The sequence below is a fragment of the Fusarium sambucinum genome, chromosome II (assembly GCF_050947815.1).
Source record: "Fusarium sambucinum isolate potato_lamoka chromosome II, whole genome shotgun sequence".
NCBI classification, from domain to species: domain Eukaryota; kingdom Fungi; phylum Ascomycota; class Sordariomycetes; order Hypocreales; family Nectriaceae; genus Fusarium; species Fusarium sambucinum.
The window spans coordinates 4290713-4316084 of record NC_139293.1 but is presented as its reverse complement, the minus strand read 5'-3'; the positions used below and the strand labels follow the sequence as shown (position 1 = coordinate 4316084).

Genomic DNA, 25372 nt, shown 5'->3' with positions numbered 1-25372 from the left:
GTCATCGGATGTCTGACTTGAAGTGGTAAGTGAACGGAGTATCTTTCGGAGATTGAGTGCTTGGTCCAAGTGACCCATCTTCGGAACACACTACGATCGTTAAAGAGCCAAGGTAAAGAGTGCTTCACGATGGCGAAACATGTACCCCACACTACGCTAAACTGAAATTGAAATTCGTCGGATGTACTATAGGTCGATATGGATGTCATGTGCTCGGAGTGACCTTGTCCGTAGCCATAAATGGCAACGATGTAACAGTGAAAACGAGAATTCATTACATGCTGTTTGATCCGAACTAATGCATGTGGTCTCAAGTATAAAGCGTGTAGAGGAACTTGATCAATGATATATATCTCTTGATCAGAGTCCTACACACACATATCTGGGTCTTTTTATTTACAGCACGAGTTGACACATCCGATTACTTTAGTTAAGTCTCTCAGTCTGTCGGCTAATTTCCTCTGTAACACGATTCGTCATAGAGTCTCACGTCCAACGGAAAGCATCGAAACCATCTCCCGACACCAAAAGAGATGGGCACATATATGTATCAAGGATAATTAGTCATCATCATCTTATCCAGCCTAACCTGATCAAGATGATGCTGACTACGGCAATTCAATTCTTGACAACCCATCCAAGACGTTGCAAAAAGCTTTAACAGATCTGACTTACTGACCAGGGTCCCTACACGATGCTCTACTGGCACTCTGTCAATTGTTTAAGACCCGATGTTGTTATATACGAAGGCCTCGGAGTCCCAGTTTGTATGAACTGTGGTGAGATGGCTCAGCCACTTGATGTGGAGAAAGATCACCAAGATGAGCTAGACATACCGCACTGTCCAAAGAGATCTGACATGCGATTGTCCTGGCCACCGTCTGTGTCATACTCGGACGATCCTTATCGTCATGACAAAGGGAGGTCACTCCGTAAGGCTTTAGAGCAACACTTGGAACAACTCTGCACCCAGAGCGGAGTAGACGATGTCACAACTCATTCCCTTCTCCCACGTGTATTCGATCTACAATGGGCTTTAGCTTCGTCGGCAAACACACCCGTCTATGAGATGCTTGGGGGCACCGAGATACGCGTTTTAAAGCTATCAAGAGGCCAATTTGAAAGCCCTCTACACGGCCATCTCGAAACTATCAAACTCCACAGCGATGAGGCCCAGACTGAGGAATCGAGAATACTCCTATCAGATAATGATGAGGATCGCACGTTGTATGAGGCAATATCTTACACCTGGTCCACAATCTCCGGAAATCGGCAGAAGGATCATACTATCTTCATTGGTAAATCATGGAGTGTGATGCCAATTACAGAAAATTGTTTCGATGCATTGAGAAGTTGTCGACTTGAAGACGAGGATCGATACTTGTGGGTTGATTCTATATGTATCAACCAGTCAAATGTTTGTGAAAGAACTCACCAAGTTGGACTGATGAGACAAATATACACTGCAGCTAATCGAGTGTTGATATATCTGAGTGTCGACCACGACAAAGGCGACTCGGCAGCTTTCAAAGACGATCCAGAGATCCTTTGTCTTAACCCTTACTTCTCCCGTATATGGGTAGTCCAGGAAATAGGCTCGGCGAAAAAGGCCATCGTACTATACAGGCGGCAATCGATGGGTTGGGAGTTCTTCCACACAAACCTGCAGCGATTGATGACCCGGAAATGGGTTCGACACTTTGGCCGCCCAAGGCAGATTGATGATGCTGAATCGTTCTTGACGCTTCTCGAAGACACTTGGGATTGCCATGCGTCGGACCCAAGAGACAAAGTATTTGCATTATTAGGATTGTGGAAAACGTCACCAGAGCCGGACTATAAACTCTCACCACAGGTTGTGTACATTGGACTGGCTTCTATGTTTGTGATGAACAAGGAGGCTACACTGACTGGAAGAGTGCTTGACATGGCTAGCCAGGGCCATTCGATGACTGACTTACCATCGTGGGTACCCGACTGGAGCGTCAAGAGTCAACAATTATACCGAAGAGTCTGGAAGAAGACTTCATTTGTGCCCTCAACTACCATATCTCGCGGACGATCGACAAGACAGAAGTTTCGAGTCCACAGCGGCACAGGGTCTCTGTGCGCTGTAGCTGTAGAGATCGACATGCTGGCAACATACCTGAAGAACGGTTTTCGTGTGGAAACTGATGGAATGGCCACCTCAACAGTTGGGCAAATTCGCGTCTCTCTACCTCTCCATGTGGTATCTAAATGCGAACCAACGGATAGTATCTTTGAAGCCTATGAGTATGAGTTTTTCCTCGTCCTTCGCAAGAAGACAGATACTCATATATATACGTTCGTTGGGCTTTGCGATTACCAGGTGTTGGCCACTCCCTTGACGACGCAGGTTGATGCGATAAGATACCTGAATGACTGGGCATGGCTTCTTGATAGACGGAGATTATGGAAATGGTCAAAATTGGCGAATTGGGAGAAGACACATAAATGCTGGCTTCATCTCCAGGAACAGCAGAGACTCGAACGTCGAGTATGCCTGCGAAGGGTGATACGTAAGGCGCATTTTCTCAAGAAGCTTCATTGGCTGGTGGAAGCTGCACGGCACATTTTGCACCACGATGATGGTGAAGGGGGCAAAATATCGGCATTTTTCAATCAGAGGTGGACAACCGTCTGCCAACAATGGCGGATCGCAGACAATCTGCAAGTGTCACTTCAACGAGAGCACAGAATTAGGATCAAACACCTCCTGCAGGGATATAAGAGCCTGGATCCATCGCCTAAATCTCTTGAGACGACCCAATTAACGCCTTCGATGTGGTTACCTATCTCTTCCCATTGGTTCCAGTGGATAGAACACTATGGAAAGGATCAGCTGTACAGCTACTACCCCCCTTTGGCTGCCTGTATAGAAAAAGGATTCCCTTTACCTCCTCTAAGTCTGGTAAATTCACCTGACAGCCGGCTGTCATTATTTCTTGAGACCGACCTCGAAACAGGACTCCGGCAACTCCAACTCGTCGCCCACAAGTACCCCCTGAGCATTCCAGAAATAATTCAGAAAAGCCGGTCCTACTCACTAAACACACCTCATGGCTACGACTTCAGAACTGATTATTTCGCTGCATTTCTACGCTGGGTATCTAAACCATGGTCGCCAAACGTCGCTCTTCTCAAATCCGAGCCCAACATGGAAGGCATGTTGATCTGGGAGATTAGGTTCGAAGATAGAAACCAGCTCGACGTCGCTCATAGACGGCTAGACGAAAACTTTGACAAACATTTGTCAAAGCTATCAGTGTCTTGTGGGAGCAAGGTGTTTTTTACAAAATTCTTCAACTTTATCTACAGGGAGCAATTCGAACTTTTGTGGATGTTTCCTTTCCATAACTCTGATAGTACCATAAAGGCCGTTGACAAATTCCCTCTATTCGACATAGGTGCTGAGTTTGCACGAGTGTTCTGGTGGAGGTTCCACCGAAGCGTTGTCAAAGTGTTTGAGATGCTTGGAGAGAACGTGCCCACAGACGATCAGATTGAACAGAAATGGAACGATTGTTTGGATTGGCTATCAAAGGGAAAACTCCAATCTCGCGTTGCACATTTGCCTTTGCCTGAACTTGAGTTCAAGCTGCGGCCCAAGTACAATGACGCGAATCCCTATAGCCAAGGGCTACCAGACTTTTTCTCGAAGCTCAACTATCATGGGTCGTTTATTTCAACACGACTGCCTGAAGCAATGGAAGAACCCGAGCATACCGCTAGTGACTCTTGTCCACCAGAAACAGACTTTGCCAAGGAACAGCTTTCCGAGATTGTGTATTCAGAAATACAGCGAAGAAGGCTTCCTGAGAAAGTGTTTGCATTTCTGTTTAATGATACACGTGTAAACCAAGAGCCGTCCAATTTATCATACACAATGTTTGAAGCTATGGTTGCTGGCAAACAGTCATTTGTGTTGGGTACCAACATTGTTGACGAATGGAGGCAAGAAGAGGAGCAATGGAAAGTGGTGGAGGCGTATGTATCAGAGTCTCAATGGCATATGACCAGCTTAAAGTTGAAGCTGGTGGGAGGTATAGCAGCAAGTGAAGAAGAAAGAGACGGCCGGGGAATATACAGAGAGATTGTCATTGTATAGTTCAGTTACTAGGTAGGTACATGAGTATCAGTGCATACAATTTTAAAGTTGATCGTATTCGACAAGTAAAGTAGTAAATAAAAGTGACGCGTCGATCCCTGCTTCATTACAACAGACTCAATAGTAGAGGGTGAAGATCATCACAGTGCCGCAGCTCTCATTGTAAAGTCAAGGCTTGTCGAATCAACAGAGAAAGCTGTTACTGGAATCACTCTTTGCTCAATGTAGATGCAGCTGCAGCAATGCATTCGGCCAGGTATGCGTCAGTAAATCAACCAGGTTGGTATCGATCAGCACATCAAGGCGTATTTCAGGTTTGCTTGCTCTGACTGGTCCAGCCTATCTGTTACCTGGTGCTATTCATTTAAGATATCGAGTGGTATCGTGCAATGATAGCCGGCAATTGTGCCGTGCCGCCTATCCTTCATCCAATGCGGACGCGTGGGTTGTGTTGCATCGTTTTAAAGTTCAAAGCTGAACTGGAAGCCGTCATGCACGTTGGATGATCAGTTTCTCAGCTTCCGACAAACATGTTGATCATTGCTACTCGCAGTAATGAGCTCACTTGAGCTCTCCACTTTCTGAAGATTGAGTTCGTCGATCTCCCATAGTCTGACGGGAGAATCCCTTCCAATGGAGATCGTCCATTGTAGGGATGCTACCTAGAAGGCGGCCCTAGATCGGAAAGTTTAAGGCGAATTGTTGCATTCCATCCGTTACCAAGTGGCTCAATCTTTCATGTTAGTAACACAGTACCATGTTGGAACTGGAAAGTGCCTGTGTGCTTTTAGAGCGCATAGCTTATACGTATGAGTCAACCAGGACATAAGAGCAGAATACAGGCACATGTTCGTCCTGCAAAATGGAAGATATGTACCCTGTGGCCGTCTCAATTTCCCCGCCATGTCTGACCTCAGCAATATTTATTCAACCCTCTCTTAGCTGTGTCAGTGTGAAGTGGATATGGACTTTGAGTTTATCGATATCAAGAAGGTTTTAGTCTCATCCCCTCTTTTCTGAAGTGGAAACGTCAATCATGCTGATGTGGAATTTGGGATGTAGATCGTGAACTTTTATTGTAGAGCATCTTTGTATGATGTAGGCTATGAACTGCCACGGCGATTTGCTGATTCTTCGAGGCATTGATGGCATTCCCATGATGTAGATCATCCGAAGTCCATCGGCAGCTGAAGAAATAATGCGAAGATGAGGATGATCGACAGAAAACTATTACGGCCGTAGACAGAGATTGTGTTTAATGGGGCAAGTATAAGTATGACAACATGCCCCAACTCCTTCAACCGATTCACTACACACAACAACACTTCATTCAATACAATCATTTTCACATATCGACATCAACCATCGCTCAATATGTCTCTTCCCCGTCGCTTCTCCATTTCCATTGATGGCAAGCCCGTCGGTATGCCCAGAGAGAACCCAGAGCAGATGCCACTGGCAAAAGCTGCTGATTATGGGGACCAACCTGCTGTCTTCGAGATTCGAGACGACCACCTCGTCAGCGGTCCATTAGCCATGGGCCGTCGAAACATGGAGGATCGCAGCATGCGTCCCAAGAACGTCGTATGGTGTACCATGGACCAGATGTACGAGCTACAGCCTGTGCACGTTGAGGATCGTGGGAATGGTCCTGAACTCAGTTTCAGTGGTATGATAATCTCCATTGTTATATATTTAACTGCCCTGACATTTAATGATTGCAGGTTGTAAGCTGGCGCTCGTTGAAGGGCAAATTGTCTGCCCTCTTTTCCCAGGTGCGTGATCTTATTTGATAACATCAGACGACGATTAGTTAACAGACAAAACAGGTATGACTCCTGACCAAAGAGTCGAAATTCGGCCCGAGTAGGTATTATGCTGCAGTTGTCAAGTCTACAAAGCGGAAGGGATATTTCATAGTTCTCAAAGATATCGAAGGTTGTAATCCCTACACCAAGATTTTGCTAAAGTAGATTGAAATGGCAACCCTTCCCATTGTGCAGAATTTTCTGCGATGATATTGTGAATGTGTCTTCAATACTTCGACGATTATACACTATGTATCTCTCGCTTGCAACATGTAAGTTAACGAATAAGTCCCACATGTGTGTACATCGCTGAGGCACTATGATGTAATGAATATATACTACAAAAAGAACTCTAGCCTGTACATACGACCATACCTACCAGAAAATACGGGATCCCGTCCGCTCTCCCATAGTCAAGCTGGTAAGGGGCGGATTAGTAGTTGGGTCGGTGACGACCAGCGAATCCCCGCTGTTGTATGTTTTTTTTGCAGTCTGATGATAGAGGACTTGACCGTGATTTCTCAAATTATTTTACACTCATTTTGTTCCGCGACAGCTGCAAATTAGAATAATACAATGTTATGTCAGGCCAGTGCCAATATTCACTGTACAACTGCCGTGCCCCGCGTCTTCGTCGCGTATAGCGATACGCTAGTCTCACAATGGAAGTGCCCAGAGGAACGATCATTCAGCCTCACCAACCACAAAATCAGTCCAGGTGACCTTGCAACCACATTGAGCGCACTCATAATACTGCAACGACGGCTTAACCACAAGTAAATAACCTGTAGTATTGTTTAGGGCTACAATGTAGACTGTTGCGTCCACAGCGGCGGTGGCTGTTGCTGCTCATCTCCAGCCTCATCCGACCATCGAATCGCCCTCCAGCGCGACGCCCCAACCAAGTGCATCACCTCAAACACGAACAGGCCCCCCAGCCCCTCATTGGAACGCAACAGATGTACCTCCTTGGTTACGAAAGCACATGTTGTTCTGGAAAGTCGAGCCAACGCCAATTCGAGCCCGCGCGTGGATGCTCGAAGGTTTCGACCACCTTCAAGTCAACAGGCTTGGCCTCCCTCGCCACCTGGAAGGAGTCAAGAAGGAACTCACTCAAGAGTGGGAGGCAAAGAGCAAAGCTACACCGAAGCCGCCTGCGGTGAGAACAAAGAGGAAGGCAGACACCGCCACCAGCGCACCAGCAAGCAAGAGGGTCAAAGGGACTACGCCAATCAAGTCTGAGGCAACATCAGAAGCAATGCTACCTCCACCACCTCCAAAGCTTCTTGGAAATCTCAAAGGAAAATACGCGATCCTAACGGACTTTGCTTGCTGCGACGGGCAATCAGACCCTGCACACGACTACATGTGCAATATCGTATTGTCACCTGGTGACGGCGAGACTATGCGAGGTCACTTCAACATGGGCCAATGTATGGACTACAACATTCTGATGTTCTTCGAGAAGCGTCCGACTGAGGCATCCTCTCAAAAGGTCTGGTTTAGATGGCGAGGCACCAAGTCACACGGTGGTTTCAAGAAATACAGAGGTGACAACAACCATGGATGGGTCACGTTTCTTGGAGACTGCCGAATTGAGGTATGGTTTGACAAGCTCAGAGTGCATCTGGATGCGCAGAAGGGCAGGGGAATGGGCGAGAACAAAAAACACATCATGGGCGGATTTTGGGAAAACTGGCATGATTATGACGACAAGAAAATCGACCTTTTGGATACTTCGAAACTCTTTCCTGACTGGTAGTATTTGGTTCCGTGGGGTTTGCGTCAAACTATACGTGCCACTCTCTAAGTTATTTGTATCTAAGACAACGGTTCGGCGGAGTTTTGTTTTCATCCATTGTTCGTAATCTGGTTCTCAGTATAACAGGGAAATTGATCACGGCTACACAACACCTCATCTCAATCAACATGTCCTTCTGTACAATAGTCGACGTAGACTTCCTCGTAATCTCATTACTTCCACGAAATATCGGTGAACGTTCAGCTTTCAAACTGTGCCAACCGCCTCATATCACCCATTCACCAGAGGTTCTACAGTACCACTATGTTGCTACGTGTTCAACTAGCCCGGATGACTTGTTATAGAGTTACTGTTTCACCTCGGGCCGATTAGTTCATTGTTCTTCACCGAGTCTGCGTCACGACCCCTTTATGTTCCGAGGTAGCACTAGTCCGTACCCGTTTCGAGATCTTGTGTGAAGCACTTATAACACACATGGATGACAAGTGCTACCTATCATAACAACTATCTGGCAGGTAGGTTTGAGCCTCGTGAATCACATAGCCGCAAGCTCTATAAAAGCCCCCAGAGAAGATGCAAACTTCTACTCTCTCCAAACTTACGCATCAAAAGCATTCAACACTTTGCCAACATAACGATATCGAAGTTCAATCCACATAACACTTTAAAATCTTTCGATTTTAGTTTTCCACTCTTACCATTATTCAACATGTCTAGCCTTCCCTCTCGTTTCACCATCGTCGTCGATGGTAAGCACGTCGCCAAGCCCGAGCAGAAGGGCGAGGAAATGTTCCAGGCTCAGTCTGGTGATGAGCCCGCCATCTTTGAGCTCAAGGGTGACCGCCTTGTCAGCGGTGATTATGCTCTGGGTCGATGGATAGTTGAGGATGTGTCTGCCCAGCCCAAGCCCATCATGTGGCGCAAGAACGAAGAGGAATCAGGAGACTTGCGACCCGTGACTGTCACAGATGGCGCCCATGGTCCAGAGATTAGTTTCTACGGTTAGCATTTACCTTTCATCAACTAAACCTTTACTGATAGCTCGATCGATAGATTCTACCGGTATTGCCATCCACGAGGGCAAGCTCTTTGCGATTTTGGCTCATGGTAAGTCGACTTCATATTACAATAATCAGTAATTAACAATTGTATTTAGGTACAGAGAGAGGTCAGTCTGTCGAGATCCGTGCCAGCGAGGATTAGGCAGGGGCTTGTAGGTCTACGTGGAGGGTCACTCGTTACCAATAGGTGAAAAGATGAGGTTGTATGGTGGTCCTACATATTTAGGTCCTCATAACTCAGAAACCATAGCACTATAAACACTATTGAAAATCGTTAAATTATGCCGTATATATTATCACTGGGAGGATAACTTATTCATGAACAGAAAATATGAAGATGGAATATGTCATCCAGCACTGCCATTCACCAACTATCTACGTACAAGAAGGTAATGTATTATGTTCAGTTGGCACTTTTGATGAAATGCTGAATAATTTAGCGCATGTGACCTTTGTCGTAAAGCTTGGACCTGGCACTCTGGGCAGCATCTTTCGGCGAGTGTCATCGTTGGCCGTTTATTGTCATGCTCTGCTTATCAGCTGGAGTCATTGCTATCATGGGTAGCATGGGGTAGTATCAACGAGGCTTGGTTATGAAGAATGAGGCGAAATAGTGCCAAGATTGGAGTAAAGATTGTCGTTAGACTGACTACAAGTACAGTATAGATCTCCCAACAGGCGAAGTAGCGCTACCAAGTATGTAGAAAAGGTCTGGCATGACGACCAATGATGGCTTCACACGAGTGGCCATTTTTGTCACGATTTAGTGACCAGTAGATGATCAACACTCAAGCGATCTACACCCCCCAGAGGTCGTCGTACTCATTAGTAAATCCAACTTTGTGCGAAACAGAATATTTCATGTACGGGTTGACTTTCAGTATCATGTTCATGCTAAAAAGCAGAGCCAACAGAAGGGGATTCAGCACGGCCCAACGTTCCTCGGGTATGAGTTGAGCGTCTCGAAATATGAACGCGGTTGACGGACACATCATATTTTTAATTGATTGTCAGAAGAGGGAGGCAACGGCTGTCGCCTTTTTTCTTGCCACGCCTAAAATAATGCTAGTCCATATTAATGTCATCCTCTAAACTAATACTCTCTACTAGTGTACCCTCTTCCACATGTTAGATAACATGGTCGCTGCTTTAACCGGACCTAATTCTAGACCCCTGTATGACTTCAGTTCAACTGCCAACAGGTGGAGTCTCACTGTCGTATTTTGATTCCAAGAACTCCCCTGCTTCTGCAACGTTCTGTTGGTTGCTGAGCACGTTGAACCAACGGTTTGACCCAGATTTCATCCCGGAATCTCTTCATGATTGGTGCGCGGTCCTTCGGCTGTGTATAAAACAACTGCAAGGATCGAGACATAACCCTACCTGCATATACCTGCCGGCTCTGCAGGTTACTTTACAGAACATGGGGCACAGCTTCACCGTCTATTGTCGAAATGCCGACTTCCCAAATAGTACAATAGTGATTGAACAAAACATTAAAAGATATCACAAGATACAATGGCGCTATCCTCGCTCAAGAGAATTGTAATACAACGAGTATAATATCACCAAGCGAGCAAATGACGCGACAGAACCAAAACCCGCTCGGCGGGATCTAGCTTCTTTGAGGAATGATTGCCATGAATCAAAGTCAATTTCCTTAGTCTTGGTCTTCCTCCCTTAGATTTGGATCTTACGATGATTAATTACCTCACCTATATCCGTGTGGCCCGGGCCGCTCCCAGACCCCGTTGACGTGATTTCATCATGTTTCAGACCCTTTATGCTTCCCCCATCGTCTTCACGGCATCAGAATCCATATCTGCAAGTACAATTCTGCTTCCTCGGTACTTCATATAGTTTTCTCGACCTACATATACGGTATCTTGGCAGGGTAAGCATCTGCGGCTGGAGATTGAGGCATATATATGTATGCGTACCCAGAGGGTGGTAAGCTTCACCTGACAGCTATAGTGTCACATCATGTTCATTAACGTGCATCCTCCTCCGACACTAGAGCTGTATCCCACCTTGACGGTATCCACAGATCGGCTCCTTCGATGTTATAGTAACAAATCAGTGGAGCTCGTCGTAGCGAGCCAGTGTAAAATCCATCCCAAGTTCCAGCCAGGACCCAGGATATCCGAGGGTTTTGCCGACTGCAATTGCTATTCATGCAGCTCAGTGGGTTGATTCTCACCATCTTGCGTCCTAGGACAATCCAACCAGAACACTATGCGTAGCCTGATTTTCACAGGCAGGCCCTGGTATGGAATAGTTAGCGGAGTAAACTAGGAGCTGCAGGCAATGAACCCGGAAACCGGGATCATGTTTCTGTGACTGCATTGGTGCTGATACGGCTCATGGGCTTGTCGCAACACTTTACGCTATCTCCCTGCGTGTTGGTTACTATTCCTATATAGTCTCTGTTTGTTACCAGGGCATTGTAATCCATAGCCCACTGTTTCTCATGTGAGTTTGCTTAGAACTCACGACTCTTTTACCCAATCCATTCAACATCTCTGTTCTGTTCAGTTCATCCTGGATCATACAATGCCTCCTCAAATTCAACCATGGCGAGAACCCATTGCCATTGTGAGCATGGCATGCCGTCTTCCAGGCGGCATCGATAAGCCATTGGACCTCTGGGACCATGTTCGAGCAGGCCGTTCATCGGCCACTCCTATACCGAAAGATCGATTCAATACCGAGAACTTTCTGTCCATGGACCCCAACAAGAAGGGAGAACAGGCCTTCAGAGGTGCACACTTTGTGAAGGGAGACATTAAGCAGTTTGACCACAAGTTCTTTGGCATAAGCAAAGACACGGCAACTGCCATGGACCCTCAACAGAAACAGTTACTTGAGGTTGTCTATGAATGTCTCGAGTCGGCCAATATTTCTATGGAAACCATTTCCAAGTCCAAGATTGGCTGCTATTGTGCCATGTTTGTTAGTGATTACCACGATATGCTTATGCAAGATCCTGAGTATCTTCCAACCTTTATTGCTATTGGAACTACACGCACTATGCTTGCAAATCGTATCAGTCACGCACTTGACCTTGGTGGTCCTAGGTAAGTCGCAATCAAACTATGGACTAGTCTACTAGAATACTGATGTCTGCCATACAGTGTTACTATCGATACAGCCTGTTCTGGTTCCCTTGTTGCATTGCATCTTGCTTGCCAAGCACTGCAAGCTGGCGAGTGCGATGGTGCTGTGATTGGTGCATCTAATCTGTTTTTAAGTCCTGATTACGCTTTGTCACTCACGCGACTTGGCGCTATAGCCGCTGATGGTCAATGTAAAACATTTGACGCCGGCGCAAATGGATACGGCCGTGGCGAAGGAACCAACGCAGTGTACATTAAGAGACTCAGCGATGCTATCCGGGACGGAGACAACATTAGATCCATTATCCGGGGTACTTCCTCCAACAGGTCCGCTTCTCCTTCTCCTCAGCGACGTTAACATCACTGACAAGTTTAGTTCTGGTGCCACTCCAGCAATCACGGAACCCTCTGGACGGGCTCAAAGAGATACCATCTTGCAGGCTTACGCCCAAGCTGGAATCGACAACTTCAGTGACACAGGGTACTTTGAGTGCCATGGAACAGGTACACCTGTGGGTGATTGTATAGAGCTTGGGGCAGTGGGCGAAGTCTTTAGTGCTAGCCACAACTCTGGAGATGCCCTTTGGGTTGGCTCTGTAAGTTGCGATCCTGCCCATTTCCTTTTCTTTGTACCATTACAAGATTAGAAGCTAACAAGAGAACAGACCAAGCCAAATGTCGGACATTCAGAGGCGGCCAGTGGTTTAAGTAGTTTGATAAAAGTGGTTCTTGCCTTGGAAAAGGCAGAAATTCCTCCCAATACCAACTACAAGACACCAAATCCCAAGAGTATGGTCACAAACTGCTCTCGCATCTTTTGGCACATAGGCTAATCACGTTTTTCAGTTGACTTTGATGGTTGGAGAGTTCGTGTACCAACGAGCGCACATCCTTGGCCTTCCAAGTCAATACGACGAGCAAGTGTCAACTCTCTCGGTATCGGTGGATCGACTGCACACGCCGTCGTTGAGTTCTACGAGCCACTCAAGATTACTAATGGGTCTGCCAATGGTGTTAATGGGACCCATGCAGTTGCCGTTACCAATGGTACTAATGGCCGTCACGAGGAGGACAAAGCCAACAAACCCTCCTTCCTTGTGTTTACATCTGGCGCATCCCGAGAATCGCGAGAAACAAACACCAACAACCTACTAGACTTCCTCAAAAGCCACGAGGAATGCCACGAGTTGACTGGTCCCCTCATTACAGCTCTAAATGCTCGAAGCCAGATTCACATCCGACCCTGGAAGTCGTTCACCGTTGCCCAGACAGTCGGTGACCTCATCCAGCAGTTGGAGGGTAATGCAATGAAGTCCAATCAAACACCAGTTGGTGGAAATGAGCCTGACATGCTTTTCACATTCACTGGTCAAGGCGCTACATGGTCGCAGATGGGTAAACGCCTTCTTGAGACGTTCCCTGTAGCGCGCAACACCTTACATCAACTTGACGGTGTCATCAGGGAGCTTTCATCTTCAGATAAATCTGCATGGTCTTTAACAGGTACGTCTCAAAGGGCAGATTCTCATTTACTGACTCATTACTGACTTTCTCCAAGCCAAGCTTACTGCTGAGCTCACCCAAGATGAGATTAATCTGCCATCACTCGCCCACCCTCTATCCCTAGCAGTTCAGATAGCTCTTGTCGACCTTTTGTCCAGTTGGGGTGTGCTTCCAGATGGTGTTGTTGGCCATTCTGGTGGAGAGACAGCCGCCGCATACGCATGTGGTGCTCTCACAGCTAAGGAAGCCATCACGGTTGCTTACTATCGTGGAATCGCCTGTGAGAATGCCCCCTCCGGCTCTATGCTTGCTGTGAGAAGCGACCCCAATGCAAAGGAGCTCCAAGACGCATTGGAACGCAATGATGTGCAGATTGCCTGTTTCAACGGCCCCCAGAATCTCACTCTTGCGGGTCCTACAGAGGGAGTCAAGAATTTGGCTGCCGAATTGAACAGTCATGGCATTGTTTCTAGGGCTGTTGCGGTTACTCGAGCCTACCACACCCGATCCATGAAGGCAGTTGTTGATGACTATGTCGCGCGCCTTCGGAGTGTCATCCATCCAAAGGCAGGACGTGTTCCGATGTATTCGTCTGTCACTGGCCGTCAGTTGGAGGGCACTGAGGTTGGCGCTGATTACTGGGGAGCGAACCTCGTTTCTCCAGTTCTTTATACCGATGCAGTCACACTAGCCATGACCCAGTCGGACCGCAAGTTCGGGTTGTGTGTTGAGATCGGACCTCACTCGCTGCTTTCGCGACCAACATCTGAGATCGTCAAGTCGCTTCCTGATTCGCCCCAACTGCCCTACTTTTCCACCATGCTCCGAAACGCGGACACGAACCAGCAACTCATGAGTCTTGCGGGAGATTTAGTTCTCAATGGCAAGCGTCTTGATCTGGATCAAGTGAACAAACCCAGCTTGTTCAAAGGCGGCAAGTCCACTCGTTTGCCTAACCAGATTCAAGACAACCTTCCTGCCTATGCTTGGGACTATTCTTCTACACCATGGACCGAGCCACGAAACAGCTCTGACTGGCGTTTCCGGAAAGCACCACGACATGAGATTCTGGGCACCCGTTGCCGAGGCGCGAATCCCTCAGCACCCACTTGGAGAAACAAGGTGTCAATGGAAGATGCGCCTTGGCTCGTTGACCATCAGGTACGCATAACTATAGTTCGATCTAATACATGGCTAACTCATAATAGGTTAATGGTATTGTCACATTGTCATTCACTACTGGTATCGCTATGGTCGTGGAGGCTATGATGCAGCTGCAAGAAGAGAACAAGGAGATCGAATGGTCCAACTATTCGTTCGAGTTGGAAGACTTTGTCTTTTCCAACTCCATCATCCTTCCTGACGAAAACTCAATTGAGCTCTTCCTCACTCTAATTCCACGAAGCGACAACGCCAGATCTGATGGGACATGGTACGACTTTACCATTTCTTCACTCAGAGGTGACGTTGATATCCGCCATTGTCATGGAAAGGCCGCTGCCTTGGAGAGTAAGTAGTACACGACGACAGGATGATTGACAGAAGCTAACGGGATCAACTAGATAATGACGGCGCCTCTTCCCAGTCAAGAACCTCGTGGCATCATATGCCTCTCCAGGTACCGCTCAAGAGCTACTACAAGACTCTGGAGAGAGTCGGGTATGGCTATGGCCCCAAGTTCCAGCTTCTTTCTGAAGTGCGAGTTCGACCGGGTCTCTCAGCCTGCGCTGCCAAGATTGACATGTCATCAACCGGTCAATCGCCTGTTCGCGGCCAGCGATACCTTCTGCACCCTGCCATGATGGATGCAGCTCTACAAACACCAGCATTGGCCAATAGATCCGGATATTTCCAAGAGATCGATACCTTGCTTCTGCCGTCTCGTATGAAGAAGATCTCTATTCGTATGCCTACCGACAAGACGGACATTGCCTTTTGTGCTACCAACACATCACCTGTTGGTTTCACCCGAATCGAAGGAAGTGTCCAATGTTACGATACCTTATCGAAGCCCTTCTTCGTGGTTGAGGGCCTACAGATGGACAGAGCAACGGGTGAGGACCAAACTACTCTTCCTTGGCTGCGACTCAATTGGAAACCTGATATCGGTGATATCTCCCACAATGGTCCCTCGACCAGCTCCATTCAGATCAGGAGTCTTCCAGCAGAGAAGAAGCTTGTCAACTTAGAGGACCTGGTCAAGGAGCTCATACCCATGATTGTTGAGAATGGTATTGAGCAGGGTAAGAACCTGGCTCCTCATTTGCAGTCGTATCATGCATGGTTGCTTGAACAAGCCGAGTTGCACAAAGCAAAGCTCGTCGCACACCACAAGCAGAATGGATTTGCCACAGTTCAAGACGCCATCATGAACGTTGTTGCAAACTCTGGGATCTCCGAGACTGTCGATGCTTCCATCGTGTCGCAATTAGCCATCAACATGGCAAAGATCTTCCGCGGAGAAGTCGAACCTTTGGCGGTTTGGCTCGAGAACGATTTGCTCTACAGATTCTACGAAGAGAGTATCTTCACAACGAGTATGAATCAGAAGCTTCGTTCTGTTGCTGAGCTCTTGGCCCATAAGAACCCAAACATGAAGGTCTTGGAGATCGGAGCTGGAACTGGTGGAGCAACGACTGAGATGCTTAATGGCTTCTCCAATGCTGGAGGGTCTAATGCTTATCAGTCGTTCACTTTCACAGACATCTCAGCTGGTTTCTTCGACAAGGCGAAGAAGAAGTTTTCAGCTTGGGACAGAATGGACTACAAGACTCTCGATATTGAGAAGGATATTTCTGAGCAAGGATTTGGCTCAGAAAAGTATGATCTTGTGGTTGCAGCCAACGTAGGTTTCTGGTATATCTTACGGCATGTTACCGATTACTGATAACTTTCTCAGGTTTTGCATGCCACTGCCGACTTACCGTTTGCAATGAAGAACATTCGATCATTGCTGCGTGATGATGGATACCTTTTGGTTGGTGAGCTGTCAGAGGGTAAGCAACCATGCTCTGTTTATATGATGTACAATATGAGCTAATATTTGACTTTGCAGACCTCACATCGGCCAATTTCCTCTGGGTACGTTCTACAAAGCTTTATTCGACTTCAACGGCTAATCATCTCCTAGGGACCATTGACTGGTTGGTGGCTGCGTCCTCGATCTCCAGGTCGTTCTGGTCCTGGTCTTTCCATGGACGAATGGCGAGACGAGCTCACTGCGGATTTCGACAACGTCGTTGAGATCGAGGCCAGATGTAATGAGACTGCTACGGATCAAATCTCAAGCACTATTGTGATGACTGCCCGAGCAAAGCCAGTCGACTACACTCCACCCGAGCCTCTCTCGGAGCAGAGGGTACACATTGCCGGAGTTGGCAACGACTCATTTGCTCGTGACCAGATTGAGCACCGACTCTCCAAAGGTGGTGTCACTACAACTTCCAGCAGCCTGGAAGATCTCACTTCGAGAGAATGGTCGGGAGAGTGGCTCATCATCTTGGACGAGGCTGAAGGAAGTTTCCTTGCTTCCCTCGATTCGAAGCAGTTGGAGGCTTTGAAGTCATGGCTTACGAAGCCTATCAAGTGCATATGGGTCACTCAAAAAGTGTACCTCAACCCTCAAAACACGACCGGAGGCCTGGTCACAGGTTTCGCACGAACCCTCCGAGGTGAGAACAGTCAGCTAGAGCTGTACACATTGGACCTGAGCAGCGATGGCGACGATGCAGCCAACATTATCCGTCACGTTTTGGAACGAGCCCACTACTCTCATGGAGACCCAATCTCCAGACTAGACTACGAAGTGGCTGAGAAGGATGGACAACTCTGGACATGCAGGCTCGTCAAGGATGCTGGATTGGAAGACGCCTTTGGTCCTGCGCGAAAGATGGAAGTACCTACTCACCAGTTAGTTCAAACTCCTCATCGCTTAGTCGTGGGAGAACCAGGAATCTTGGACAGTCTTACTATGGCCCAAACCGATGGACATTCAGTGGTGCCAAATGGACACGTTCTTGTTGAGGTCAAGGCTGTTGGCCTTGATGAACGAGTAAGTGCAATTATCCCTCTACTTGTAGTCAACAACTTACTAACTTCATGGTAGGATGGACGCATCGCTCAGGGATCTCTTCCAGCGTTGGAGTTCGGCCGCGAGTGTTCTGGTGTTGTCAAGAGCTGCGGTGCTGATGTCGCATCACTCAAACCTGGTGACCGCGTTGCTGTGATCGGCCAGGGAACTTTCACCACGCAATACCTGGCTCCTTTAGGATGTTGTGCCAAGATCCCTGACTGGCTTTCTTTTGAGGTAATTGATCCCAACAGTACAGACTAGTAGGAGCGCAGGCTAATGTGTTTCATTTAGGATGCTGCCGCCATCCCGGCAAGTTTTGTTACTGCTTTGTACGCGTTGACCACGCCTGCGAGAATCACTGTTGGCCAGGTATGTAAACCCCAATTACCTCAAGAAATCAAGATTATTAACGAGATACAGAAAATTCTGGTCGCCAACGCTACATCCGTCCAGGGCATCGCTTTGATCAAGACAGCGAAGGCGCTAAATCTCGACGTTCATGCCACTTTCAGTGAAGGTGACAAGTCTCTTCTTACGAAGCACGGCGTCTGTTCATCCAACATATTCCCTGTCTCTACCAACGGTAGTCGTCTCAGTGCTTCTCGCACTATCAATGGTCAGACGTATAAAGTTGTACTGAACACTCAGTCAGGCCAATATGCGAGCTTTTCGCACTTGGTCGCGAACCGTGGAACATATGTCGAGATTGGTTCAGGTGAATCGCGTGAGGATGAAAGCATTCTCCGACCTAACAGGAATGTCATGTTTGCTTCCATTGATCTCGCTGATGCATACCTTGAGAGCAACGAGGACCTTGGAGAGTAAGTGTCTTTTCATTCTTTCTTCTTGGCAGTTCAATAGCTGACATCTCACTCATTAGGCTGCTAGACCAAGTCATGGCTATGGTTGAGAGACGAGCCCTCGACGTAGACCTGTCGGCTTCGGTATCAAAGCTTCACTCACTACAATCCGCCTTCTCGGCACTTTTGGAAGACGGTTCGCAGAAGCAAGTCGTCTCACTTACAGATGTCGATGACGGGCATATGATCAAGGTATTTACTACCACTCTACTTCGTGAGACAATTTATTCTGACTTATTCCTTGTACAGACACGACCCAAGACATCTGTTTTCGATCCCAGAAAGACCTACATCATCACGGGAGGTCTTGGTGGCTTGGGCCGTGCGATTGCAATCTGGATGGCCAGCTACGGTGCTCGAAACCTCGTTCTGGCTACCAGCTCTGTCGCAAAGGCCTGTCAATCCGGCGATCTGCTCCAGCAGCTTTCATCCTACGGATGCCATGCTAGTGTCGAGGTCTGCGATGTGGGCAACTCTTCAGCTGTTGAACATCTCATCTCTAGTATCAACACTCCTGTTGGTGGAGTCATTCACTCAGCACTGAGACTCAGTGTAAGTTTTCAAAGCATTTACCGCTTTCGAGTATATTCCTCTGACCGCTTTATAGGACTGCTTCTTCGAGGACATCACCTTGGACGACTTTGACGCAGTTTTTGGTCCCAAGGTCAATGGTGCTTTGAATCTCCACCACTGCCTTCAAGGTCAGAAGCTTGACTTCTTCGTCATGCTGAGCTCCGGATGTGGAGTTCTGGGTAATGAAGGCCAATCCAACTATTCCGCGAGTAGTACTTTCCTCGACACGTTTGCCCGCTACCGTCAAAGCCTTGGTCTTCCAGCCTCGTCTATCGACCTTGGCTTCGTGGAAGATGTCGGAAACATCAGCGAGCGTCCTGAGATCCAAGCTTCTTTGCTCTCTCGTGGTCTGAGACCCATCACAGTACGCGATGTTCTGCGCGTGGTCGAAGGTGCTATTGCTACAGGCTATCCCAAGCAAATTAACACAGCCAACAACTCTGTTTACGATGACTTTTTGCAAAGTCAGATTGTCCTCAGCTTTGGCATGATCGACAAAGCAACGGCAGAATGGCAGTCTTGGGCCAAGGACGCAAAGTTCGGCTTGCTACGATCAAAGGCTACTGATAATGCAGCAAGTGATGCCGATGCGGGAGGTGGAGAGAGCGCCGTTCAAACAGCTGTCAAGGCCTTCCGAAATACCCTTGGTCGGTTGGGTGATGCATCTGAAGGGAAGGAAGCTGCTTTGCAACCTGTTGTCTGCACTGCTCTTGTTGCTAAGTTGGCACAAGTACTATCGATCAAGATTGGCGAGATCCAGCCTACAAGGTCGGCTATTCAGTACGGTATGGATTCACTCATCGCTATTGAGGTCAGGTCTTGGGCAAGATATGCTTTCCAGATCGATCTGCCTATTAATGACTTGACGAACCCGTACAGTATTCAGGATTTGGCAGCCAGGGTTTCTCGAATGATTTTGTAAGGAGCCCGTGGTTCGTTCTTTTCCGAAGGGAGGCACATGGCTCTAGAGTCTCAGTTGTGATAGTTGGTAGATTTGATACACAGATTTAATTATTCTTGGAAACCTCTTGGCCATGTTATATGAGATATGTGTATGTAACTCCCAACCTTAGGGAAATCCTGTGTTTTATCATTACCTCGTTATAAGTCCATCGGTCTAATCCATATATTTAAAACAGCTCTCGTTATACCTCAAGTATCGCGACTCATGCGCTAACATCCGCCTATCGTGAATGCACGAGCCCAACTCCACTCATAATATTTCCGCATAACTTTCTCAAGAAAATGTTCAAAGTGGTTTATCTCCTAGATATGGAAGCGGTGTACCGGACCGACTAGCCTGGGCAAGGGAGGATTCGGATCTAGAGGCCGTGGCAGAGTTTGAACTTGATGATCTGGGTATACCATCCCATGGCTTTTGGGCACAAACCGTTATTCTATATTGCAATCGTAAGTACGAGGCTTCCAAAATGCAGAAAAATATGTTTCAGGATACTCACAGCGTCATAAAAGAATGGTATTTTGTGTTGCCAATCTCTTTTCGGACTTCGGCCAGAAGCGCCAGCACTTGTTCAGTGCTCCAGCCCAACCCTTGCGTAAGAACAGGCATTGTCAAGGGTTCAATGATGAGGAGCCAGTTCTGGGTCATCAAATGGCCTATACGCTGAAGCTTCTTCCCTGGATAACACGCATTCGTTGGCGCGCCGTTTCTTGTCTCAATGACAGGCTCAAATCCCCCATTCAGGAGCAACGACTTGAACGTTTCCGGGTACTTGAGAGTTGTACCGAAACTATTCAATCCTTCTTCTAGTAGGTTGTTCCATTTCCGAAATGCTGTGCCATCTAGTGAATGGTTGGGCGACTGTACAATTGCGATCCATTCTGTCAACTCGACCCATCCTCCAGGTCTCAAATTTTCAAAAGCTGATTGGATTAACTTTTGCTTATCGTTTATGTCACCGAGTTGTCGGATGTGGATGAAGTCGAAGTTACCGCCGCCGGGAAAGTCCCAATCTTGTGTTATGTCCATTACTTTGAAAGTGCAGTTAGACTTGGAGTATGGGGGGCGAACGGGATCAATATCGACTCCAAGAACAGAACAGTAGGGATGTTTCGAAGCTACAAGACGCAACAGCATGATGGTTAGATGTAAAAGCGCAGAACAAAAGTTGAAAGTAGGTTACTTGCCGAATTCCTATTGACAGATGTTAGATAAAAATATAAATCTCGACTTTTAGAAGCGTTGGAAACTTACTAATGCCCATATTCCACCCCCTGTACCTACATCAAGCGCCTTTTTTGGTCTCGGTGTGATAGGTGATAACTGAAGTTGTCCTTTGAAAACATTGATAATGACAGTGTGTTGAATTACTGGCGGATAAGTGTTAGTCACGTACGGAGATAGTTTGCTGGGCAGCTCTGATACATACCATTTCTATCTTGTTCTTCCTGAATTCAGGGTCAGTTTAGGGGAGGAGTCAATACCAAAGGAGGGTGCGCATACCTGGTTGTTTGGTAAGTGCCCATAGCCTATGAGGTAATTAGTTCTCAAACACTGATAAATTGCAGACGACAAGAAACTTACGAACAGAAGATTTAGTCAACTTATTGACCATAGACTGAAAGAAACGTCTTGAGCGTGACGCACTGATCAATTCGGTTAGCATCGAATGGCAAGGAAGGATAGTAATCATCATACGTCTTTAATGGTTTATAAGTCGAAACATATTCATCTGAAGAATCGGAAGAGTCTTCCAACAGGTCGCTGCTAGGCCGCAGACTGCTTGACTGATGAGGAGCATAGTCTTCATTGGTAGACTTTTGAAAAAATAGTTAGTGCAACTCCAAAGAATAGAATGATGCATCATGTCATATCATATGATGTCTCCTATACTCACATCATCGTGTCGCACCCTTGCAGCGGCGGCCGGGGAAAGAGTTTGCCGATCCCATCCACCTGAGCGTCGGCTCACGGGGGTTCCAGGAAGACCCCCACTCCCGCTTCCACTCCCTGTCAGATTCTGGCTGTGGGTGTGACCCTGGCTTTGGTTGTCGCTTGAGACGCTAGAGGCGTAATTGGAAATGTTGGACGAGGACGAGGCGGTGAGTCTTGTCGCTGCCATAGCCCGGTCTATGGATCCCCCTCCAACACTCCTCAATGAATTCGAGTCTTGCCCATTGTCTGGTGTGTCTGCCATTTGTTCTGATGAAGATTCGAAAGTAACACGGGCCGTTCCGACGCCAAAGAAAACCGATTGTTTCGTACTCTCCCCTTCTAGGCCTTTTTGGTGTTCGCCGATGGTTGGTGGTTGTGTTTTTGACTTTGTCGGGAAGTCAAATGGGGTAGTCCCAATCAATTGAGCAGTGAAAAGGAAGAGAGAAAAAATAGAATAGTAAAAAGAGCCAAGCTTTTCGCCGAAGAATTAATTGCTGCAAAGAATTCAAGGTGAGTCAGTATGTATGGATATCACTCGCAGATCTGATGTCTTCGAGAGACACAAGCCAATGGGTCTTGAAATTTCTGAATTTGGGTCACCTCTCTCTCTTCTATGTGCCGACCTCTTCCCTCCCTGCAGTTGGGCATTGAAACCTATCCTTGTTGGTGTCTCGCTCTCTCTATGATCAACCCACTTTCTAGCCCTCTCAGGTTAGCACTGAGCTCGCAACTGCCAGCGCGTCCCTGCTTGAAACTGATTAGAGCGTCGTTTAGAGTTTAATATTGGTTTTGCATTTTTTCAGCTTTACGACGTTAGTGGAGAGTACTAAGTTAAACGATTGGGCAAACTACGCTGAAAAGCACTTGTCACAAACTCCACAGCGTGTGATATCGCTAGTCAATAGCGGCACGTTAAATTATAGAGTGATAAGGCATCAAAGCGACCGAGCCTTGTGATCTGTTCCTAGGTGATATGCTTCAGTGTACACACAAGCTGAACTTATATACATATGTCAACGCTCACAAACTTGCGCATGAGCATCCCATTTTGTGCGAACCCCTGGCATCAACGGCACTGTACTCCGTAGACATGCATACATTCGTACCTAACACCTTTGGTGGAGAACCCCCGTCTTGTGCATTCTGACAGGAGCAGGGGTTGGTCGGTATTTCAAATGAGGGCCGGCCCTTTTGCTCGCTTCCAATTAAAGCAGCGACACTTTCCAGTCAATCTTCATGACAACCACGTTTATGTGCAAACATTTGTGCTTCCTGATAGGACATACATATTCATAGATCGAGATTTGCCAATCGATACAGAGTACACCAAACAGTAGTTCTCACCCCTGCAGCATTGATGGCTCGTCTAACTGTTTTAACGTGCTATAGCTGCTACCCTATAACGAACTCAATTGCCCACAAACGGAAGCCTTCAATGGAGATGCGTGACTCGAAACACGATCTACTAGTCTAATAGCCTTATTTGTACTCCGGACTCTCCGGTCGGATATTTATCTAACTTCCAACATGCCGGGGCGACTCCTTTCTACTTCTGGCCGTAGAACCAGATACAAACTGCCCTCATGTTGAAATGCCGTTGCCATGGCCCTTCCTACTTTCATTCAACAAAGTCCTTTACCTAACTACCATGCTGCAAACTAGCTTAGTGCCTAGCTAGCTTCAGTATCAGATTCACGAAACATCTTTTCCTCAAGTGATAGAGATTACAACCAAATATTATGAAGTGCGTTTACCATCTATATGGATTGTTGCTCATTAGCCCGTTGGGTTGAGGGCGGTTCGACGCTAACTCGGATGTTTTCCATGAGACGTTAGTAGCTTGGCCTATCCATTATTATGCTTTTATCTGACTGTTGAAGATATATGATAATCGTAAGCAAACATTCGCGACCCCGAGGTTTTGCTGTGTAAGTTTGCGGGGTCACATAAATAGCCTATATTCAGGCAAGCTGCATGTTATAAAAAGCTCTCATCTTCCAAGCGTTCTGAGGATAAGTCCTCCTTCTAACTAGTTTACATCATGACTGGCCTCATATATGACCCCGAATACTTCAAGGCGATTGGATCGCCCCCAAAAGGACCACGGGCTGACCCTCCAAAGACAGCTCATGAGCTAAGATCTAATATTGAAAATACCATTCGCTATGTCGTTACCAACTCGCCATACCCTTCTGGGGTCAAGGAAATCGTATACAAAGTCAAGAGTTTCGACGGAACCGAGATTGAAGTCACCCGTTTCGCATGCGAAGAAACTCTGGCCTCAGAGAGACCTACGGCTGCAGTCGTCTATTTCCATGGAGGTGGCTTTGTAGCGTGTACTGTACCGCCCTTTGCGCCGCAAATCGCGCGTTTCGCGAACGACTCCAAGTTACCGTACTTCGCTGTTGATTACAGGCTGGCCCCAGAACATCCTGCTCCGGCAGCACTTGAAGATGCTTGGGCGGCCGTAGAATTCGTATCGAAGTCTGCTGCAGAACTGAATGTCGACCCTACCAGAATCGCATTGTATGGCGACAGCGCTGGTGGTGGTCTTGCTGCAGGCGCTGCTTTGATGGCCAGAGATCGTCGTCTTGATCCTCCGATAGCCAAACAACTGTTGATTTACCCGATGCTGGACGACCGATATAATCTCAAAGAAGATGACCCATATCTTGAAGTCTTGGCAATGAGACCAGCAGGAGCAAAAGTCGCATGGGACGCCTACCTCTCTAAACTGCGGGAAAGTGATGATGAGCAGGCTTTATCTTATGCTGTTCCTGCCAGAGCTGCCGCCTTAAAGGGTCTTCCATCCACATATATCGATATCGGATCTCTGGACCTCTTCCGAGATGAGAGCATGAAGTACGCCAATAGATTGGCCAATGAGCACGTTGAAGTTGAGTTTCATCTTTGGCCAGGACTACCACATGGGTTCGATGGTATGCGAGAGCTTAGTTGGTTTACCAGAGCTACGGAAAGTCGTGTTAGTGCTTTAAAGAGAATGTGATGCACTTCATGTCGATAGAGCTGCGCGGAAAGGTTACCACCCAAGATAGAGAGCCTAGACAATGATCTACTGAATTAATTTCCAATCTAGGACTCGAAAACTACGTCAGTCTTGACAAGAGTACCATGGCTGAGCAGTAAAAAGTACGCCAGACAAAAAGGGCAAAAACGACCGATGCACAATGAAATGACACTCCCAAACCTCCAGAGCCGCGTCAATAGAAATGCGGGTGAGTGTGGGGTAAAAATGTCACCAGGAAGAATAAAGTCTTGTTCAACAACTGCCAATGCTACTATGCGGCTAATATCGAGCCACGGCAGAATTCCTATTGATGCATTTTCTTTTTTTCTTTCGGTAAAGTCGATCATCCCCCTCAATAGCCGGTCAATCAAGACCGAATTCCTGGGCGGGATCGACAGGTTCGGCAGCTGCAAGCTATGTCATGTCATGTCTTGCCTGCAACGCGGGCTATTGATGACCGAGCTTGCTGATCAAATATATATATATATATATATAGCTTGTTAGGATACTACAATTGACTTCAGAGTTGTACGCCCGCTTTGCTTGCTACAGGCATTGAGTCGA

At 47.2% G+C, this 25372-nt stretch overlaps 7 protein-coding genes across 7 annotated transcripts; 6 read left to right on the top strand and 1 right to left on the bottom strand.

Annotated features, from left to right (window-relative positions):
- Nucleotides 1-694: 694 nt before the first annotated feature.
- FSST1_008342 (HET domain-containing protein) lies at nucleotides 695-4129 on the top strand (the record flags this gene model as incomplete). Its single annotated transcript, XM_083225216.1, has 1 exon — nucleotides 695-4129. The coding sequence occupies one exon, from the start codon at nucleotides 695-697 to the stop codon at nucleotides 4127-4129; it is 3435 nt and encodes a 1144-aa protein (XP_083084303.1).
- A 1374-nt stretch (nucleotides 4130-5503) lies between these two features.
- FSST1_008341 (uncharacterized protein) lies at nucleotides 5504-5999 on the top strand (the record flags this gene model as incomplete). Its single annotated transcript, XM_083225215.1, has 3 exons — nucleotides 5504-5798; nucleotides 5854-5904; nucleotides 5959-5999. The coding sequence occupies 3 exons, from the start codon at nucleotides 5504-5506 to the stop codon at nucleotides 5997-5999; spliced, it is 387 nt and encodes a 128-aa protein (XP_083084302.1).
- A 188-nt stretch (nucleotides 6000-6187) lies between these two features.
- FSST1_008340 (uncharacterized protein) lies at nucleotides 6188-7699 on the top strand (the record flags this gene model as incomplete). The annotated part of the gene is made up of 2 exons (XM_083225214.1): nucleotides 6188-6209; nucleotides 6768-7699. 2 exons carry the CDS (start codon nucleotides 6188-6190, stop codon nucleotides 7697-7699), a joined length of 954 nt encoding a protein of 317 aa, XP_083084301.1.
- Nucleotides 7700-8408: 709 nt separating this feature from the next.
- FSST1_008339 (uncharacterized protein) lies at nucleotides 8409-8902 on the top strand (the record flags this gene model as incomplete). The annotated part of the gene is made up of 3 exons (XM_083225213.1): nucleotides 8409-8700; nucleotides 8753-8806; nucleotides 8856-8902. The coding sequence occupies 3 exons, from the start codon at nucleotides 8409-8411 to the stop codon at nucleotides 8900-8902; spliced, it is 393 nt and encodes a 130-aa protein (XP_083084300.1).
- A 2411-nt stretch (nucleotides 8903-11313) lies between these two features.
- Nucleotides 11314-19806, top strand: FSST1_008338 (type I polyketide synthase; the record flags this gene model as incomplete). The annotated part of the gene is made up of 17 exons (XM_083225212.1): nucleotides 11314-11837; nucleotides 11895-12203; nucleotides 12253-12472; nucleotides 12542-12665; nucleotides 12723-13379; nucleotides 13435-14540; nucleotides 14588-14888; nucleotides 14942-16224; nucleotides 16279-16375; nucleotides 16435-16460; nucleotides 16510-17430; nucleotides 17485-17685; nucleotides 17743-17820; nucleotides 17872-18272; nucleotides 18332-18503; nucleotides 18561-18863; nucleotides 18919-19806. The coding sequence occupies 17 exons, from the start codon at nucleotides 11314-11316 to the stop codon at nucleotides 19804-19806; spliced, it is 7611 nt and encodes a 2536-aa protein (XP_083084299.1).
- A 327-nt stretch (nucleotides 19807-20133) lies between these two features.
- FSST1_008337 (uncharacterized protein) lies at nucleotides 20134-22042 on the bottom strand (the record flags this gene model as incomplete). The annotated part of the gene is made up of 9 exons (XM_083225211.1): nucleotides 20134-20281; nucleotides 20345-20963; nucleotides 21100-21119; nucleotides 21170-21215; nucleotides 21275-21293; nucleotides 21349-21374; nucleotides 21430-21491; nucleotides 21544-21662; nucleotides 21743-22042. 9 exons carry the CDS (start codon nucleotides 22040-22042, stop codon nucleotides 20134-20136), a joined length of 1359 nt encoding a protein of 452 aa, XP_083084298.1.
- A 1779-nt stretch (nucleotides 22043-23821) lies between these two features.
- On the top strand, nucleotides 23822-24787 carry FSST1_008336 (Alpha/Beta hydrolase protein; the record flags this gene model as incomplete). The annotated part of the gene is made up of 1 exon (XM_083225210.1): nucleotides 23822-24787. One exon carries the CDS (start codon nucleotides 23822-23824, stop codon nucleotides 24785-24787), a length of 966 nt encoding a protein of 321 aa, XP_083084297.1.
- Between the last annotated feature and the right edge of the window lie 585 nt (nucleotides 24788-25372).